Source organism: Salmo salar, chromosome 13, assembly GCF_965601325.2.
Source record: "Salmo salar chromosome 13, fSalSal1, whole genome shotgun sequence".
Classification (NCBI taxonomy): Eukaryota; Metazoa; Chordata; class Actinopteri; order Salmoniformes; family Salmonidae; genus Salmo; species Salmo salar.
Window position 1 is genome coordinate 39,794,070 of NC_138303.1, and position 18,950 is coordinate 39,813,019.

The following is an 18,950-nucleotide window of genomic DNA, read 5'->3' on the forward strand; positions in this document are numbered from 1 at the left end:
CCTGGGCCCATTAAGGAACCTGGAGGCTGGAGGACCAGGGACCAAGGCCTGTGGCCAGACAGAGCTGCCCAGATTACTGTCCTCACATGAGGCTAACACACAGCACTGAAGACAGTTAGCACTGTGGAGGTGGAGGTAGGATAGACTGGGTCCTCGTAGGACTATGAGGATGATGGGAAGGGAGAAAACAAGGAGTAGCTTAAGGATGGTGAGTTAGTAACGTGTTGTTTGGAACAAGATGATGTCCCTTTCCAAGATATGTATATATATATTTTTCAGTCTGCCTGAGATGGCGTGCCCAGGTTTTGTGAGCACCTAAATATTTGAGAGCTCACCCCATATCTGGACGATCATTCATGTATAACGTGACATTAATGTGTGACATCATAGGTGATCACACACATACAATCACTATTTTCCACCGCACTCACTATTTGCCTGTCACAAAGAGTGTATGTGTGCGTGTGCGTGCGTGCGTGCGATGTCGCTGTAATCCCACCTCTGAGAGTAAATGGCAGCCATGTTTACCCGGCAGTGCCCTAGTCTGTGGTGCTCGGTGGGGGCTAAAATTTCTCTCCCCTAATAAATGTCTAATCTCCTCACAATCCCCCCTCACACACACATACACATTAGGGCTGGGCGAAGTGGACAAAATATAAAATCACAATATTTTTCCCATTATTTACAGTATTTTATGTTTTTGAATAATAAAAGTTCTAAATATGCTTTCTGAGTATTCATGACCCTTGGGTGGCAACACATATGTTAGAAGTGGCAGATAGCCTAGTGGTTAGAGTGTTGGGCCAGTAACCGAAAGGTTGCTAGATCGAATCCCTGAGCTGACAAGGTAAAAATCGGTTGTTCTGCCCCTGAACACGGCAGTTAACCCACTGTTCCTAGGCCATCATTGTAAATAAGAAATTTGTTCTTAACTGACTTGCCTAGTTAAATAAAGATTAAATATTTATTTTATTAAATAAATAAATAAAAATAAGTGATTTCATGGGGCTTTCTCTGTGTGTACTGTTCAGACTCCAAACCCCCAAAAATTCAGCATTTTCATTCATTTCTGCATTTCCTGCACTTTTATTATCATTTCCACACTATGCAATGCAACATGATATGGGTAAAAACATCTAGGCCTAGTTAATTGGTGAACTGTTGGAATCATGGACATATAATGATTAATCTAATTCTATAGTTGGAATATAGTGGCCATCACCTAGAATACATTGTTGTTTGACATGACAATGAATTAATAAACCAGTGAGGTATTATTGACAGGGTAGGATCCAAAGTTTTGGTCAGTGTTTCAAGGTGACCCTAATTAGATGTTAAATTACATGTTTTCTGACTTCATGTAGCTAGTTAGCCAGCCAACATATTCATGCTTTGCCTATTCCTCTCTGATAAGAAACCTCTGCACAAACATGCTTATCTAGGCCTACATCAGCACTGGTACCAGGCAGTATTAGCTAACTAGCTACATTTGCTCTGACTCTTTGTACATTTAGCCAGCTAACTAGCGATTAGCAGCTAAGACAAATTATTTTAGCAACACCTTGCAAAGAAAAGACAAACTAGCAAACAGTAGTTTGCAGACAGTAAGATACACAAACGAATAGTGTAATTATTGTTGCGTTCATCTGACCATGCAGAATGAATGGCAAGAAAGTGCTGGTGACTCCGTGGTCCAACAACTGCTCTCTCCTTGAGTGACAGGGGGCAGGGCTTGGTGTGGTTAGTGGCATGCAGCAGCACGAGGAGAGGGAGAGAGATGACTCAAGTAGCAAACAGAGAAAACTATAAAAGCTGACATTATACGCGCCAGAGTTGCGTATCACATTTAATAAACCAAACGTTGAAATACCGTTATAGAAGGTAAAGTAAAAACTCAAACCGGTCCGTGCATCAATACCGGTATATTGTAAAATAAGGTATACCACCCAGACCTAATACACATACACATGCATACATCCCTGACCCTCGTCAGCCTGGACAGGCTGCCTGCCTGCTTGCCTAACAAGGGATAGATTATTGAACATTGATCATGTGCAGAAGTAAGGACTGTGAAAGAAGGCGGGAGTGGATGAGGAGAGTGAGGGAGAGGTGGGCGAGGCAGTGGAGGAGCTGGGGAAGGGAGGAAGGAGAGAGGGAAAAAGGATGACATCTGCCTCATATGGAAACCAAATGGCAGGCACGGGAACAGGAACAACAGAACTAGCAGAGGAGACTTTCTGTGTGCTTGTAGTTGCCAAATAGATTCTGTAAAGCAAAGCTGAAATGCAGGGCTGAGATGTGTAGTGTACAGTCTGGTGTGTGGGAAAGCAAAAATGCATCTCCGCAGCAGGTGCAGTGAGAGAGAAGAGTGTATGTAGGGTCATTGAAACCTCCCACACAAACCCTCTGAGTCAAAACCTGAGCCTGCGTTCTGCTTTAAACATCATATCTCTGCTGTTCTCTCACTGGGAGAGAGGTTGTACAGGCAGGCTCTCTGGTGGTGTAGATGTACAGATGTAGGATCTTAATTTGACCCCGTTTGATAAAGCATGAAAATAATCCTGCAGCAACAGGAAATGTGAATTATTATGTGGATTATAATTAATGGACATTTTTGTACGGGTTGATACATTTTTCAATAGGGCAAATCTGGGATTTCAAAGTGGAAATTACAAACTTTAGAAGCCTTTTTAAAACTCAAATATACTACAAGTTTGCATTTCCTGCTGTGTAGGAAAATTCTCAGCAACAAAAGACTGATCAAATTAAGATTCTACATCTGAACCAGACACTCATCATCAACCAAAACAAATTCAATAACAAGGCAGCATTCTTCATAACGCAGAGATTTGCTATTGCCTTTATAGTAGAATAATTATGAGTATGTTGTTCAGATTACCACACACTGCCAACTCACCGCAGTCACAGATGGTGCTTTCCTATGATGCTAGTAATGGAGAGGCTAAGAGATAATAAAAAGAGAACATGGGTTATACTGTGTGTCGGTGTAGTTGGACTCGGACTGTGGGATGAGATGAGTGTTTGTGTGGGATGAGTGGCCAGCCGGATGGGTCAGCTTGGTCCACAGCAGGTACCTGGTAGCCAGTCAGACCCACATGTCCCAGAGCAGAGACTGGCACCAGGTACCCACCGGGACTAGCCAAACTGGGCAGTGGCCACACCGGCACTGTCTGCAGCCCGCTACCTTCCCTCTGGGCCCCTTCCAGACCTCCGGTGGACTGAGAGGGTGAACAGGGGACTGACAGAAGGACAGACTGAAAGAAGGATTGGTAAAAAGAAGGGATAGAAACTGGGGGAAAGAAGGATAAACTACTGGAGGGGAAGGAAGAAACCTGAGGGATAGAGAGACTGCTAGAGAAAGAGGGGGGCTGTGCTCTTGACAATGAAAAGGTAGAGAGACTACTACAAGAGAAAGATGGGGGTGAGTTAGTGTGTGTTTCTCCATTTGTTGGTTAGGGGCTCGTAAGTAAGCATTTCCCTGTACGGTCTACACCTGTTGTATTCGGCGCATGTGACTAATACAATCTGATTTGATTTGTTTTCTAAAACAGGTTGCATTGAATCCAGGAAGGGTTGGTACATGCTGCTACACATTATAGTGTGTAATTTGTGTAAGTGCTTCCTTCATTCATTGTTCTCTCTATATATATATCTCTCTCTCTCCCTCCTATTTCTCTATCTTGCTCGCTCTCTCTAGACTGGTCAGGTGTAGAGTTGAGGCTGAACTCTAAGGAGACTGGCCAGATGGTCATCAGCACAGAGGTCAAGTTCTACAACTGCAGTGTCCACCAACTGTGAGTATCCTTCCTCGTCTCCTCCCCCTGCATTCCTGGGCAAGTGTTCACTACTGATCTAGGATCAGCTAAGATTCACCTGTAGATCATTATGAATAAGATTATATGGACGGGGGTCCTTATCTTAGATCAGTATTTGTGAATACCGGCCCTGGAGTCCTGCAGTCCCGGAGCACACTACTGAATCAAAACTGAGCAAATATGTCAGTGTCCCTACTTCCTAACCTTGCCTGCCCTCAGTCTGAGCCTCTTAACCCTAAAATAGTCCCTGTGATGTCTAATGCAATCTGATCTAAACTGTTCCCTCCCTTGAGCTCTACAATGGAAACCTCTGGCAATTGCCATAATGAATCCTGGATCTCTGCCATGTAGAAACACTGCTTATTGTAGGCTCTTAGTCTGACACTGCCTCTGTTGGATGTCATGGCCCTCTGTTTTGTTTTGAAAGGCCTCTCCCCTGCCCTCCACCCTCTCCTCCTCTCTAGTGTCAGTGTCTGACTGTGTCCTCGTGTCTGTAGTCTGAGGAGCCTGTCTAAGTGGAACACAAAGTCACAGTGTACGCTATTAAGAGCTCCCACGTCTACTCAGATAATCAAGGAGTAATCAGGGAGCATAGCTCGTACTTGCTCAAGTTTAGAAGGCTGACATAACACACACACCAACCTGGTCTCAGAGCATTTAGTATTATTCTATACGCATGGTATGTATTCATTTGTGGATGTCCATCAGCCATTTCGTATGATATATTACGAATTACAATTTGTATTATATGTTACGAATTGGCAAAACGTACAATATGTTAGAAATTTGTAAAAGAAATGATATGTTACAAATTCTAGCTAGGTGGCTAACGTTAGCTAGGCTAGCAGTTAGGGTTAATGTTAGGGTTAAGTTGAGGAGTTAGGTTAAAGGGGTTAAGGTTAGGGTTAAGTTGAGGAGTTAGGTTAAAGGGGTTAAGGTTAGGGTTAAGTTGAGGAGTTAGGTTAAAGGGGTTAAGGTTAGGGTTAAGTTGAGGAGTTAGGTTAAAGGGGTTAGGGTTAAGTTGAAGAGTTAGGTTAAAGGGGTTAAGGTTAAGGTTAAGTAGAGGAGTTAGGTTAAAGGGTTAAGGTTAGGGTTAAGTTGAGGAGTTAGGTTAAAGGGTTAAGGGAAGGGGAAGGGTTAGCAAAGGGGTTAAGGTTAGGGTTATGGAATGGGTTAGCTAAAAGGTTTAAGGTTAGGGTTAGTGTTAAAGGGTTAAGGTTAGGGTTAAGGTTAGGGTTATGAGAAGTGTTAAAGGGTTAGTTGAAGGGTTACGGTTAGGGTTATGGGAAGTGTTAGTTAAAGGGTTATGGTTAGGGTTAGTTAAAGGGTTATGGTTAGGGTTAGGGGAAGTGTTAGTTAAAGGGTTTACGGTTAGGGTTAGGGGAAGTGTTAGTTAAAGGGTTTACGGTTAGGGTTAGGGTTATGGGAAGTGTTAGTTAAAGGGTTAAGGTTAGGGTTAGGGGAAGTGTTAGTTAAAAGGTTAAGGTTAGGGTTAGGGTTATGGGAAGTGTTAGTTAAAGGGTTATGGTTAGGGTTATGGGAAGTGTTAGTTAAAGGGTTATGGTTAGGGTTAGGGGAAGTGTTAGTTAAAGGGTTTACGGTTAGGGTTAGGGGAAGTGTTAGTTAAAGGGTTTACGGTTAGGGTTAGGGTTATGGGAAGTGTTAGTTAAAGGGTTAAGGTTAGGGTTAGGGGAAGTGTTAGTTAAAAGGTTAAGGTTAGGGTTATGGGAAGTGTTAGTTAAAGGGTTAAGGTTAGGGTTAGGGGAAGTGTTAGTTAAAGCTAACATGCTGAGTAGTTGCAAAGTAGCTAAAAAGTAGTAAGTAATTGAAAAGTTGCTAATTAGCTCAAATACTAAAGTTGTCCGTGATGAGATTCAGCTCATGAAACCAACACTTGTTGCGTTTATATTTTTGTTCAGTGTAATTTGAGTGTCTCGGATTTACGATTACTATGTCTAGTCTAGGAGACCACGCTCATAGACTGATACACAAATACACACACATACAGACACACACACTGCTACGTCGGCAGTTGACTCAGCCTCATTCTTCTGAATTAGAGTGTGCTTGCCAGGGATCCCTCCCATGCTTTTGCACTGGTGAATATTTCAGCATAAGTATGCATCATTTATCCAGCCTCGTTGCAGGGAAGGAAAAGAAAATAGAAGCATAGCCAAATGAGACTTTACCTCCCTCCAACAATGAATTCCTCAATATACTGTACAGTAAGACTATCAGGAGGGAACAATTACTGCACCAGTCATAGGGTTAGTCCAAAATGGCACCCTATTTGCGCGCCCTGGTCAAAAGTAGTGCACTATATAGACAATAGGATGCCATTTCAGATACAGTCATAGAGACCTGGACTTCCTGTCTATGGGATCCAAACAGAAGAGAGTCAGAAAATGTTACAACCATTTCAATCAACATCACTGTACTGCAACCCTTAGGGGACAGAGTTTGCTTCCTGAAGCTCTACACCCTAACCTGCTGACAACTACACTCTCATGTCCCCTTCCTGGCTTCCTGAGAGATCTGAGCCATCATGTTGGCAGGCACACATGCGCATAACGTTGGCAACACACACAGGCACGAGAGCATGCATGCACACACACACACATCCTGTCGTCATCCTCTCCCCTAGGCTGTGTCTGCTGTTGGCCATCCCTCTATATCCTCTAACCCTCCTCCCTCATCTCATTTAGCACAGGATGAGCGCAGGGACATGGTTTGAGGTTGGGGGGTAATGCGTGCAGTATGCATGCACAGAAGATGCCAGCTATATCTCTACCCCACTCCCCCATTCCCACCCTGCCCAGGGCATCTACAGCAGCACGCGGGCACTGTGCCCCCTGCCAGCTGGTAATTACAATCACATTACAACAATACTGGCCTAATGGTAATGACAGGATCAAGCTGTGCCAACATCTTATTCGTCCCCATAACTCACTTTACCTCACTCCTACCCTGACTTTGTACCCTACACTCTTAGAAAAAAAATGTGCTATCTACAATCTAAATGGGTTCCACTGCTGTTTCCATAGGAGAATCATTTTGAAGAACCCTTATTGGTTCCAGGTAGAACCCTTTCGGTGCCAGGTACAACCCTTATTGGTTCCAGGTAGAACCTTTATAAGTTCCAGGTAGGACCCTTTCGGTGCCAGGTACAACCCTTATTGGTTCCAGGTAGAACCCTTTCGGTGCCAGGTAAAACCCTTATTGGTTCCAGATAGAACCCTTATTGGTTCCAGGTAGAACCCTTTCCACAGTGGGTTCTTCATGGAACCAAAACGGGTTCAACCTGAAACCAAAAAGGGTTCTACCTGGAAACAAAAAGTGTTCTCCTATGGGGACAGCCGAATAACCTTTTTGAAACCCTTTATTCCCTATTTAGTGCACTACTTTTGGGTCATAAGTACTGCATATGTAGAGAATTGGGTGCAATTGGGGCCTGCACTATGCTGTACTGCTGCCTCTAGTCATACATAGCAGTTATAGTGCCACTACAAACTACAGGGCTGTCAGGGTTGGCAGACTTGTATAGGAACTAGGAGGTACCGTGCCAACCACAAGGGCATCAACAGCATGTGCCCACTTGGGATCTGCTGCACTCGGTTGCTCCTTTTGTGCCATCCTCCTCCCACTTGACTAGCGCAGCTTCCTGAGTGTGTGTCCTGTCCATCTGTCTGTCCCTCCGTGCAGGTGTCTGTCCTGTGTGAACAGTGCCTTCCGCTGCCATTGGTGCAAGTACCGAAACCTGTGTACCCACGACCCTTCCAGCTGCTCCTTCCAAGAGGGACGCGTCAACGCCTCCGAGGTACATACCGCACACACACAAGCACACTCTCTCTCTTTCTCTCTCTTTCTCTCAGTCTGAGGGGCATGTCTCCAGACAGACACATCTAAGCCCCTCCATATTGACGTTTGCCATTCAAACCCTCTGTATTTGGTACTAGCAATTAGAAGTCGATTATTAGAGCCTTTTAACACCTCTGTAACAATGGGATGTTTTGACAAGATCAATCAGGTTGTTTATGTGTATGAGTGGCACAGTGTGTGTGTGTGTGTGTGTTCTTTGATAAGAGATTTCACTGATGTTGTCTGCTCACACCCTGCTGTGGGACTGTGGTTAAGGAGTGTGTTTACCTATCGGCGTGTAAAGTAACCCATTGATCTGTCTGCCTGAAAGAGTGGATAGACTTCTGCTGCAGAAGAGATGAGGACAGTTCTCTCTCTCTCTCTTCACACTTCCCTTTTCACACACTCCACAGAGACCTACTGCGGCTGCAATGACTGATACACACACACACACACACACACACACACACACACACACACACACACACACACACACACACACACACACTGCTGTAGCTATTATTGGCCTCCCCTCTCCTCCGGCGTGTTATGATCCAGCAGAGTTTTCCTCCGGCTGTCAGTTGTCATCAGTCGCAAAGCACCGGCAGCGTTTTGGAAGGTTGACCATCTGAATTGATCCTATTATGTGAGAAAGGCTTTGGAGTGGAAGAAGTGGAGCAGCCAGCACTCTCCAGCACCAGCCAGGAAGTGATGCCCGTATGACCCTGTTTGACCCTGCTGTTGCCTCCCCTCTCCCTCCACCACTTTCCCTGTCAAGGACTTTTGATCGCTCACATACCAAGAGAACACTATTTTACCCAGCTGGCCTTGCTGTGTGCGTTCGTCTGTTGTTATATTTATGTATTATATGTTATATACCTTTGACCCTCCCGTCCCCCCTCTCCAGGACTGTCCTCAGCTGGTACGTTCGGAGGAGATTCTGATCCCGGTTGGGGAGGTGAAGCCCATCACCCTGAAGGCCCGGAACCTCCCCCAGCCCCAGTCAGGCCAGCGGGGGTACGAGTGTGTCCTCCACATCCAGGGGGTCAGCCACCGTGTCACCGCCCTGCGCTTCAACAGCTCCTCTGTACAGTGTCAGAACAGCTCGGTGGGTACACACTGCAGGGCACGGAGACACGCTAAAACACGTGATGGACACTCACAGCAACACAGGCTAGCTAGCAAAGGCTCACGTTCACATACTGCAGGAGAGCAAACAAACACTCACGGCACATGAACACAGCATACTGTGTATGTATTCAAATGAAAAGACCCATTTTCCATCTCTCTTATTCACAAAGCCAGATGTATCCACATTACACTATTTTCACTATATCACCACAACACCCCAGTTATCTCCTAAATTCACTCCATTTGTAGCACAATATCAATTCCCATTTTGCACTTAAGCCCACTTTCACTCTGTGTCAATGAATGTCAATGATTGTCAAACTGTCAATGAGTATCAGTGTCTGAGAAGCACCAGCTCCGGTGGTGTGAGGCCCCCGGCCATGTCACCTGTATCCAGCAGCGGTACCCTGTCAGTGGGGACGCTGGGGGAGAGATGGGTTCTGACTTGGGTAATTACACAGGACAGCACAGGAGAGGACTGCAGTAAGGCTCTGCTCTGCCCTCCAGCCCTATTCCTAGAGGACACAAACACACACACAGACAGCCAGGAGGTAGGCAGCTCAGGACAGCAGCTCTGTGAAAGAAGGGGACATCCAAATCCAGAAGCATTCCACTTAACTCTCCTCTCAAATGAGGTGGTGATGCAAGGTTGTAGCAACGTTGGGGGACCATTCAACATGCGGTACCAGGCTCAGGGTTGGGGCTGGGGTTTAAGATTCTCATGCTGAAATGATTTATTCTCCCCCACTTCCCTCTCTTGTTCTCTCTCTTTCCCTTTCTTTTGCTCTGTCTTTCCGTCTTCCCCTCCTTTTTTTCGCCCCTCTCTCCCTCCTATCTTTCTTTCTTTCTTTCTTCCATCCTTCCTTCCTTCCTTCCTTCCCTCTCTTTCTCTCCCTCCTGCAGTATCTTTATGAAGGGATGAAGATCAGTGAGTTGCCAGTGGATTTCTCAGTGGTCTGGAACGGCAACTTCATTATAGACAACCCAGATAAAATACAAGGTAAGACTGACACACACACACACACACACACACACACACACACACACACACACACACACACACACACACACACACACACACACACACACACACACACACTCAAATTTGTTGACATATCGCACCAACACATAAAACAGATGTTTCTTGTCAAATAACATCTTGTCTCAGCTGGAGACCAGTCAGACACAGCATAATACCTGCTTTTACCCAAACAAATGAAGAGCACAGTGGTATCCTTGTTAAAAAAATCTCATGTTTTAACCAACAAAATCCTCCAGGAATACAGTACACTACTACATTACACTGCACTTTGTCATTATAATGTTAGGTTGTCAAATCAAATGCTGTTTCCTGTTTCCACCACTGTTGTGTTTAACCTGAGTCCTCCTGTATCCCACAGTGCACCTGTATAAGTGTGCGGCCCAGAGGGATAGCTGTGGCATGTGTCTGAAAGCCCAGAGGAAGTTCCAATGTGGCTGGTGTAGTGGAGAGGGCCGTTGTACCCTGCGCCACCACTGCCCGCCGCTCAATCCCCGCTGGCTAGACCTCTCCAGCAAGAACGTCAAGTGTACCAACCCCCGCATCACCGAGGTCAGTGATAACACACACACACCCCCAGCCCCCCTCTACCCTCTCACACCCTCTTTTCCTTCACCACCATAAGGTTACACTTACTTGTCCTCTGCATCTATCGCCTTTAGCTATACCTTGGCGTAGCCCTGAACGATGTGGTGAAATATGACATATTTGCCTGATTCGTACTGAACAAAACAACAGACTTAGAGCGGACAAGTGTAGCTCGTGACAATGAAAGGTCGTATTTGCATTGTGAGGCCTACATGGCAGAAGTGGTTTGGTCTGGTCTATGTGAATGAGGATCCCCTCGTCTGTGCCCCCACTTATGGTGCTGCAAAGAGCTAGATGGGCTCTCTACCTCTCTCTGTCTCTCTGTCCCCCCTCACTCTCTCTCCACCCTCTCTCTTGATTCATCCCTCTCTCTCCCTCTCTCTGTCTTCACATCCTCTCTCTTTCTCTCCTCCCACACACAATCAATATGCAGGGAGAGAGCCAGGTGTTGATTTTCACTGAAGAGCAAAAGTGAGTGTGTGTGAGTGTGTCACCTTCAGCTGCACTGCAAGGGTGAGAGACCTGACACATACACCCTAGGGACCTGCCTCCGTGTCTCTCGCTGTAGGGTGCCAGCTTGCTTCCTCTCTATCTGTGCCACATAAGCCACTTTTCTAGATATATGTGGTGCTTGATTTAACTGGAGCTCCCAGCTTAAAAAGCAGTTCCATTTAATGTTCACACCAGCAGAGTGAAATACATTACAGTGCACTGTTTTAACTTGACATAATAGTCGACCAGCCTCTAGTAGTGAAGCAGCTATCCCTGCTTGAGTTCCCCAGACAGACGTAGTCTCGTTGAGGCAAGCTTATCGACGTGGCAGACTATTCACACAGTAAGAGGAGAAGCGACTATTGATTTGTGCCATGACAGAGCTCTTTCTCACACAGTCGCCCTGGCTTCCACCTGACAACAATGCCCAACCCTGCGACTGTCCCCCATGACCAGGAATTCCATGTTTGTTTGTTTTTTCCCCCAGCAGCAGCCCTTTATGTGTACTGAGGAATCATTTCCGTGCAGCTAGTGTGGTGGGTATAGTTGGCCCAGTGTCACAGGGGAATCAGACATTGTATTTCATTTAGGGCTGGGCGTTATGGCCAATATATCATAGCACGGTATTTTTCTAATTTATTATGGTATTTGATGTTTTTGAATAAAAAGTTTGAAATGTGCTTTCTGAGGAGTTCATGACCCCTAAGGTGGAAAATCTACATTAGAAGTGATTTCATTGGGGGTGTTGTTCATTCTGTTTGTTTTATACTATTTAATCCAACTTAAAAAAAAAGAAAAAAGCATTTTCATCTATTTCTACATTTCCTGCAATTATATTATCATTTCCACATTGTGCCCCACAGAGCTGCATAATATGGGTAAAAACATCTAGGCCTAGTTAATTGGTGAACTGTTGGAATCATGGAAAAAGAATGATTCATCTAATTCTATAGTTTGAATATAGTGGGCATCACCTAGAATACCTTGTTTGACATGACGACGAATGAAGACGTCAGGGAGGAGTTATTAACAGGGTAGGAACCATGTTGGTCAGTGTTTCCAGGGAACCCTAATTAGATGTTACGTTTCTTACCTCATGTAGCTAGCTAACATACAGTGGGGGAAAAAAGTATTTGATCCCCTGCTGGTTTTGTACATTTGCCCACTGACAAAGAAATGATCAGTCTATCATTTTAATGGTAGGTTTATTTCAACAGTGAGAGACAGAATAACAATAAAAAAATCCAGAAAAACACATGTCAAAAATGTTATAAATTGATTTGCATTTTAATGAGGGAAATAAGTATTTGACCCCTCTGTAAAACATGACTTAGTACTTGGTGGCAAAACCCTTGTTGGCAATCACAGAGGTCAGACGTTTCTTGTAGTTGGCCACCAGGTTTGCACACATCTCAGGAGGGATTTTGTCCCACTCCTCTTTGCAGATCTTCTCCAAGTCATTAAGGTTTCGAGGCTGACGTTTGGCAACTCGAACCTTCAGCTCCCTCCACAGATTTTCTATGGGATTAAGGTCTGGAGACTGGCTAGGCCACTCCAGGACCTTAATGTGCTTCTTCTTGAGCCACTCCTTTGTTGCCTTGGCCGTGTGTTTTGGGGCATTGTCATGCTGGAATACCTATCCACGACCCATTTTCAATGGGGGGGATGGTGTTCTTGGGGTCATAGGCAGCATTCCTCCTCCTCCAAACACGGCGAGTTGAGTTGATGCCAAAGAGCTCCATTTTGGTCTCATCTGACCACAACACTTTCACTCAGTTGTCCTCTGAATCAGTCAGATGTTCATTGGCAAACTTCAGACGAGCAGGTATATGTGCTTTCTTGAGCAGGGGGACCTTGCGGGCGCTGCAGGATTTCAGTCCTTCACGGCGTAGTGTGTTACCAATTGTTTTCTTGGTGACTATGGTCCCAGCTGCCTTGAGTTCATTGACAAGATCCTCCCGTGTAGTTCTGGGCTGATTCCTCACCGTTCTCATGATCATTGCAACTCCACGAGGTGAGATCTTGCATGGAGTCCCAGGCCGAGGGAGATTGACAGTTCTTTTGTGTTTCTTCCATTTGCGAATAATCGCACCAACTGTTGTCACCTTCTCACCTAGCTGCTTGGCGATGGTCTTGTAGCCCATTCCAGCCTTGTGTAGGTCTACAATCTTGTCCCTGACATCCTTGGAGAGCTCTTTGGTCTTGGCCATGGTGGAGAGTTTGGAATCTGATTGATTGATTGCTTCTGTGGACAGGTGTCATTTATACAGGTTACAAACTGAGATTAGGAGCACTCCCTTTAAGAGTGTGCTCCTAATCTCAGCTCGTTACCTGTATAAAAGACACCTGGGAGCCAGAAATCTTTCTGATTGAGAGGGGTCAAATACTTATTTCCCTCATTAAAATGCAAATCAATTTATAACATTTTTGACATGCGTTTTTCTGGATTTTTTGTTGTTGTTATTCTGTCTCTCACTGTTCAAATAAACCTACCATTAAAATTATAGACTGATCATTTCTTTGTCAGTGGGAAAACATACAAAATCAGCAGGGGATCAAATACTTTTTTCCCTCACTGTATTCATGCTTTGCCTGTTCCTCTCTGATTTTTAAGATACCGTTGCACAAACAACATGCTTATCTAGACCTACTCCAGCACTGATACTAGGCTATATTAGCTAGCTAAGATTGCTTTGACTTAGTACATTTAGCAATTGATTTAACTAGTGATTAGCATTAGCGGCTAACACGATTTATTTTAGCTCGAACTTGCTAAGAAAAGACAAACTAGCAGAAAGTAGTTTGCAGACAGTAAGATGCACTGTAATTATAGAACGCTTGTAGAAAGCAGCATTGTTGTCACCAACATCTTTCTGGAACTGACCAGCAGACTGCAGAATGAAAGGCAAAAAAGTGCTTGTGACACCATAGATGAGCAACTGCTCACTCCTTGAGATCGCTGGTTCGCCCCTTGGAGCTTGACTTTCAAGTCAAACAGATACTTGGTTATGTCCACCATGAAGGCCAAATCACACATCCACTTGTCATCACTCAGTTCCGCGACAGGTTTCCCCTTCATCTCCATGAATTGTTTCACGGCATCATTCAGTCCGTAAAACCGCGCGAGCGTGTTTCCACGGCTCAACCATCGCACCTCACAGTGGTAAACCAGATCACGAGACAAGTCTCTCAAACAAGTCCTCACCTCTGGTAGTGCCATGCATGGCTTCCAAAGACAGCAATTCCTCCCTTGTGTCAAGCTCAGCGGTAATCCCACGCACAAAAATGGCAAATTGGGCGGTATTTCTTATGTTAGTCGTTTCATCACATGCCAAAGACAAAAATTCAACACTTCTTGCGGAGTCCTTCAATGTTTTTTCGATATCTTGTGCCATGTCAGTTATCCGCTCCGTGACGGTTCTTCGAGACAAACTGACACTTTGGAACAAATTAAATTTGTCTGGTGCTTGCAACTCTTTCACAAATTCTCCGTCCAAATGAGGCTTCAGTTTCTTTGTGGTAAGCTGGCTCACCACAAAACTTGCTTGCATAACATTTTCCCCATCCAAACGAGGTTTCGTAAAAGACGGCTTGTTGAGCACCCAAACCCCGCTGAAGAGCAGAGACTTCATCCACACGGAGTTGTCCTCTCAACTCATTCAGTTTAGCATGTTTCGAGCTGTAATGACTCTCCAAATTTGCCTTTTTCATTACTGCAAGTGCATGCCCGCAAACTAGGCATACAGGTTTGCCTTTCACTTCAACCCCAAAAATATAAATTTGTCCATATCAAATCAAAGTTTATTTGTCATGTACGCCGAATACAACAGGTGTAGTAGACCTTACAGTGAAATGCTTACTTACAGGCTCTAACCAACAGTGCAATTTTTAAGTAAAAAATAGGTATTAGGTGAACAATAGATAAGTAAAAAAATAAAAACATGTAAAAAGACAGAAAAATAACAGTAGCGAGGCTATATACAGGCACCGGTTAGTCGGGCTAATTGAGGTAGTATGTACATGAATGTACAGTTAAAGTGACAATGCATATATGATAAACAGAGTTGCAGCAGCGTAAAAGAGGGGTTGGGGGGGACACAAAATGCAAATAGTCCAGGTAGCCATTTGATTACTTGTTCAGGAGTCTTATGGCTTGGGGGTAAAAGCTGTTGAGAAGCCTTTTGGTCGTAGACTTGGCGCTCCGGTACCGCTTGCCATGCGGTAGTAGAAAGAACAGTCTATGACTGGGGTGGCTGGGGTCTTTGACAATTTTTAGGGCCTTCCTCTGACACTGCCTGGTGTAGAGGTCCTGGATGGCAGGCAGCTTAGACCCAGTGATGTACGCACTACCCTCTGGATTTTATTTTTTTAAATTATAAAATAACACGGAAAACATCTAGAGCTTTTTTTATTTAAATGTTTTTTATACATGAATTGGCTCGGGGGCCTGATCCAACGGTCACGTAGGCCGTATAAGGCCCGGAGGCCGGACGTCCCCCACCCCTGGAGTAAACCATGAAAACGGACATTACACGCGTCGAAGTTCAATATCACATTTAACAAAACAAAAATGTAAATACCGTTATAGAATGTAAAGTAAAAACCCCAACTGGTTCCTGCATCAATACTGGTATAAAGTAGAATACGGTATATCGCCCAACCCTCATTTAATTAGGTTTGGAAATGCACAAGTAAGTGCTCTGTGTTTAACCCCCAGACAACAGCACCTACACATTGATTCATTAGGCTATACGCTCCCCACTGTATATTCAGAAATAACCCCAGCCAATATATAGCTAAAGACATCCCTAATTGATTTGCTATACTGTACTCTGATTGGGCAGGCTACACCAGGGTGGGTGTTAGATGGATCTCCTTCTCTTGTTCTAGCTTTTCTCCCTCTCTTTTTCTCACTCTCCCTCTCTTTAGCTCTCTCTCTCTAGCTCCCTCTCTTTTTCTCTTTAGCTCTCTCTGCTCAATTTCTTATCCCTCCCTTCCCCACTATTTCTGTTCTTCTTTCACTCTCTCCTTCTCTTTCCCTCCATCAATTACATTTTACATTTTAGTCATTTTAGCAGATGCTCTTAACCAGAGCGACTTACAGTAGTGAATGCATACATTTCATTATTATTTTTTTTTGTACTGGCCCCCCGTGGGAATCAAACCCACAACCCTGGCGTTGCACACACCATGCTCTACCAACTGAGCCACAGGGAAGATCCCTCTCCCCCTCTCCTGTGTCTGTCTTTGTGTCTCTTTCTATGACTCATTCTAGTCAATGAAGTTACTGGCATTCTGAGATACCTGACACAGTGTGTGCGTGCGTGGGTGTGTGTGTGTGCATATGAGGAGTGTACTTGTGCGTGTGATGTATGTGTACTTGTGTGTGAAATTCTAACAAGCAGTAACCCTATGGGCACATATCTCATTCAGCTCCCAGTTTTCGTTAGTGTAGTGAGTAGTGTATGTGATTACCAAGGACACACTGAGTGGACTTCTCTATTCCCCACTCTGAGTGGTAGGTTAGAGGGATATCAGTGAAGAATGTAGCTGAGGTAGAGAGATTAGAACAGAGCAGAGGCAGCTAAACAGAGGGAGGGAGTGAGAGACAGATATACAGAGAGAGAAAGATATATATATATAGAGAGAGAAAGAGAGAGATGGATGGATGGAAGAAAAGTAGTGTCGAAACCTACCAAAATACAATTAGGCAAGAACAAATTCAAATCACTTCTAGACAACTTCCTGGACAAAACGTTTCACTGTAATTGTGAAAGTGTAAACTTGGCAGAAGAAAACTTAAAGACTATTAAAGACTACCAGAACCCACTGGATTATCCAATTACATTGAATGAACTAAAGGACAAAATACAAACCCTCCAACCCAAAAAGGCCTGTGGTGTTGATGGTATCCTTAAAGAAATGATAAAATATACAGACCACCAATTCCAATTGAATGTACACTGCTCAAAAAAATAAAGGGAACACTAAAATAACACATCCTAGATCTGAATGAAGGAAACAATCTTATTAAATAGTTTTTTCTTTACATAGTTGAATGTGCTGACAACAAAATCACACAAAAATAATCACTGGAAATCCAATTTATCAACCCATGGAGGTCTGGATTTGGAGTCACACTCAAAATTAAAGTGGAAAACCACACTACAGGCTGATCCAACTTTGATGTAATGTCCTTAAAACAAGTCAAAATGAGGCTCAGTAGTGTGTGTGGCCTCCACGTGCCTGTATGACCTCCCTACAACGCCTGGGCATGCTCCTGATGAGGTGGTGGATGGTCTCCTGAGGGATCTCCTCCCAGACCTGGACTAAAGCGTCCGCCAACTCCTGGACAGTCTGTGGTGCAACGTGGCGTTGGTGGATGGAGCGAGACATGATGTCCCAGATGTGCTCAATTGGATTCAGGTCTGGGGAACGGGCGGGCCAGTCCATAGCATCAATGCCTTCCTCTTGCAGGAACTGCTGACACACTCCAGCCACATGAGGTCTAGCATTGTCTTGCTTTAGGAGGAACCCAGGGCCAACCGCACCAGCATATGGTCTCACAAGGGGTCTGAGGATCTCATCTCGGTACCTAATGGCATTCAGGCTACCTCTGGCGAGCACATGGAGGGCTGTGCGGCCCCCCAAAGAAATGCCACGCCACACCATGACTGACCCACCGCCAAACTGGTCATGCTGGAGGATGTTGCAGGCAGCAGAACGTTCTCCACGGCGTCTCCAGACTCTGTCACGTCTGTCACATGTGCTCAGTGTGAACCTGCTTTCATCTGTGAAGAGCACAGGGCGCCAGTGGCGAATTTGCCAATCTTGGTGTTCTCTGGCAAATGCCAAACGACCTGCACGGTGTTGGGCTGTAAGCACAACCCCCACCTGTGGACGTCGGGCCCTCATACCACCCTCATGGAGTCTGTTTCTGACCGTTTGAGCAGACACATGCACATTTGTGGCCTGCTGGAGGTCATTTTGCAGGGCTCTGGCAGTGCTCCTCCTGCTCCTCCTTGCGCAAAGGCGGAGGTAGCGGTCCTCCCTACGGCCTCCTCCACGTCTCCTGATTTACTGGCCTGTCTCCTGGTAGCGCCTCCATGCTCTGGACACTACGCTGACAGACACAGCAAACCTTCTTGCCATAGCTCGCATTGATGTGCCATCCTGGATGAGCTGCACTACCTGAGCCACTTGTGTGGGTTGTAGACTCCGTCTCATGCTACCACTAGAGTGAAAGCACCGCTAGCATTCAAAAGTGACCAAAACATCAGCCAGGAAGCATAGGCACTGAGAAGTGGTCTGTGGTCACCACCTGCAGAACCACTCCTTTATTGGGGGTGTCTTGCTAATTGCCTATAATTTCCACTTGTTGTCTATTCCATTTACACAACAGCATGTGACATTTATTGTCAATCAGTGTTGCTTCCTAAGTGGACAGTTTGATTTCACAGTAGTGTGATTAACTTGGAGTTACATTGTGTTGTTTAAGTGTTCCCTTTATTTTTTGAGCAGTGTACTTCAACTCTTTAACATCCTCCTCAGCTCAGGTATCTTCCCCAATATTTGGAACCAAGGACTGATCACCCCAATACACAAAGTGGAGACAAATTTGACCCCAATAACTACCGTGGGATATGCGGCAACAGCGGTCTTGGGAAAATCCTCTGCATTATCATTAACAGCAGACTCGTACAGTTCCTCAGTGAAAACAATGTACTGAGCAAATGTCAAATGCATAGTCTTTTCATCCATGTACACAAACAGCAAGTGTGGGGTTAAAATTGGCAAAAAAACACACACATTTCTTTCCACAGGGCCGTGGGGTGAGACAGGGATGCAGCTTGAGCCCTACCCTCTTCAACATGCATCCAGAAAGTATTCAGACCCCTTGACTTTTTCCAAATGTTGTTACTTTACAGCCTTATTCTAAAATTGATTAAATACTTTTTTTTCTTCATCAATCTACACACAATACCCCATAATGACAAAGCAAAAAC

The 18,950-nt window shown here is 44.9% G+C and overlaps 1 protein-coding gene across 1 annotated transcript in view; it reads left to right on the forward strand.

Annotated features, from left to right (window-relative positions):
* The window catches only part of LOC106567158 (plexin-A2), a 260,888-nt gene that overhangs the window by 196,217 nt on the left and 45,721 nt on the right, over window positions 1-18,950 (forward strand). The window contains exons 8-12 of the mRNA XM_082960069.1: window positions 3,719-3,815; window positions 7,539-7,653; window positions 8,602-8,802; window positions 9,729-9,825; window positions 10,226-10,416. Coding sequence (XP_082816195.1) covers window positions 3,719-3,815; window positions 7,539-7,653; window positions 8,602-8,802; window positions 9,729-9,825; window positions 10,226-10,416 — 701 coding nt within the window. The remainder of the gene's footprint in view (window positions 1-3,718; window positions 3,816-7,538; window positions 7,654-8,601; window positions 8,803-9,728; window positions 9,826-10,225; window positions 10,417-18,950) is intronic.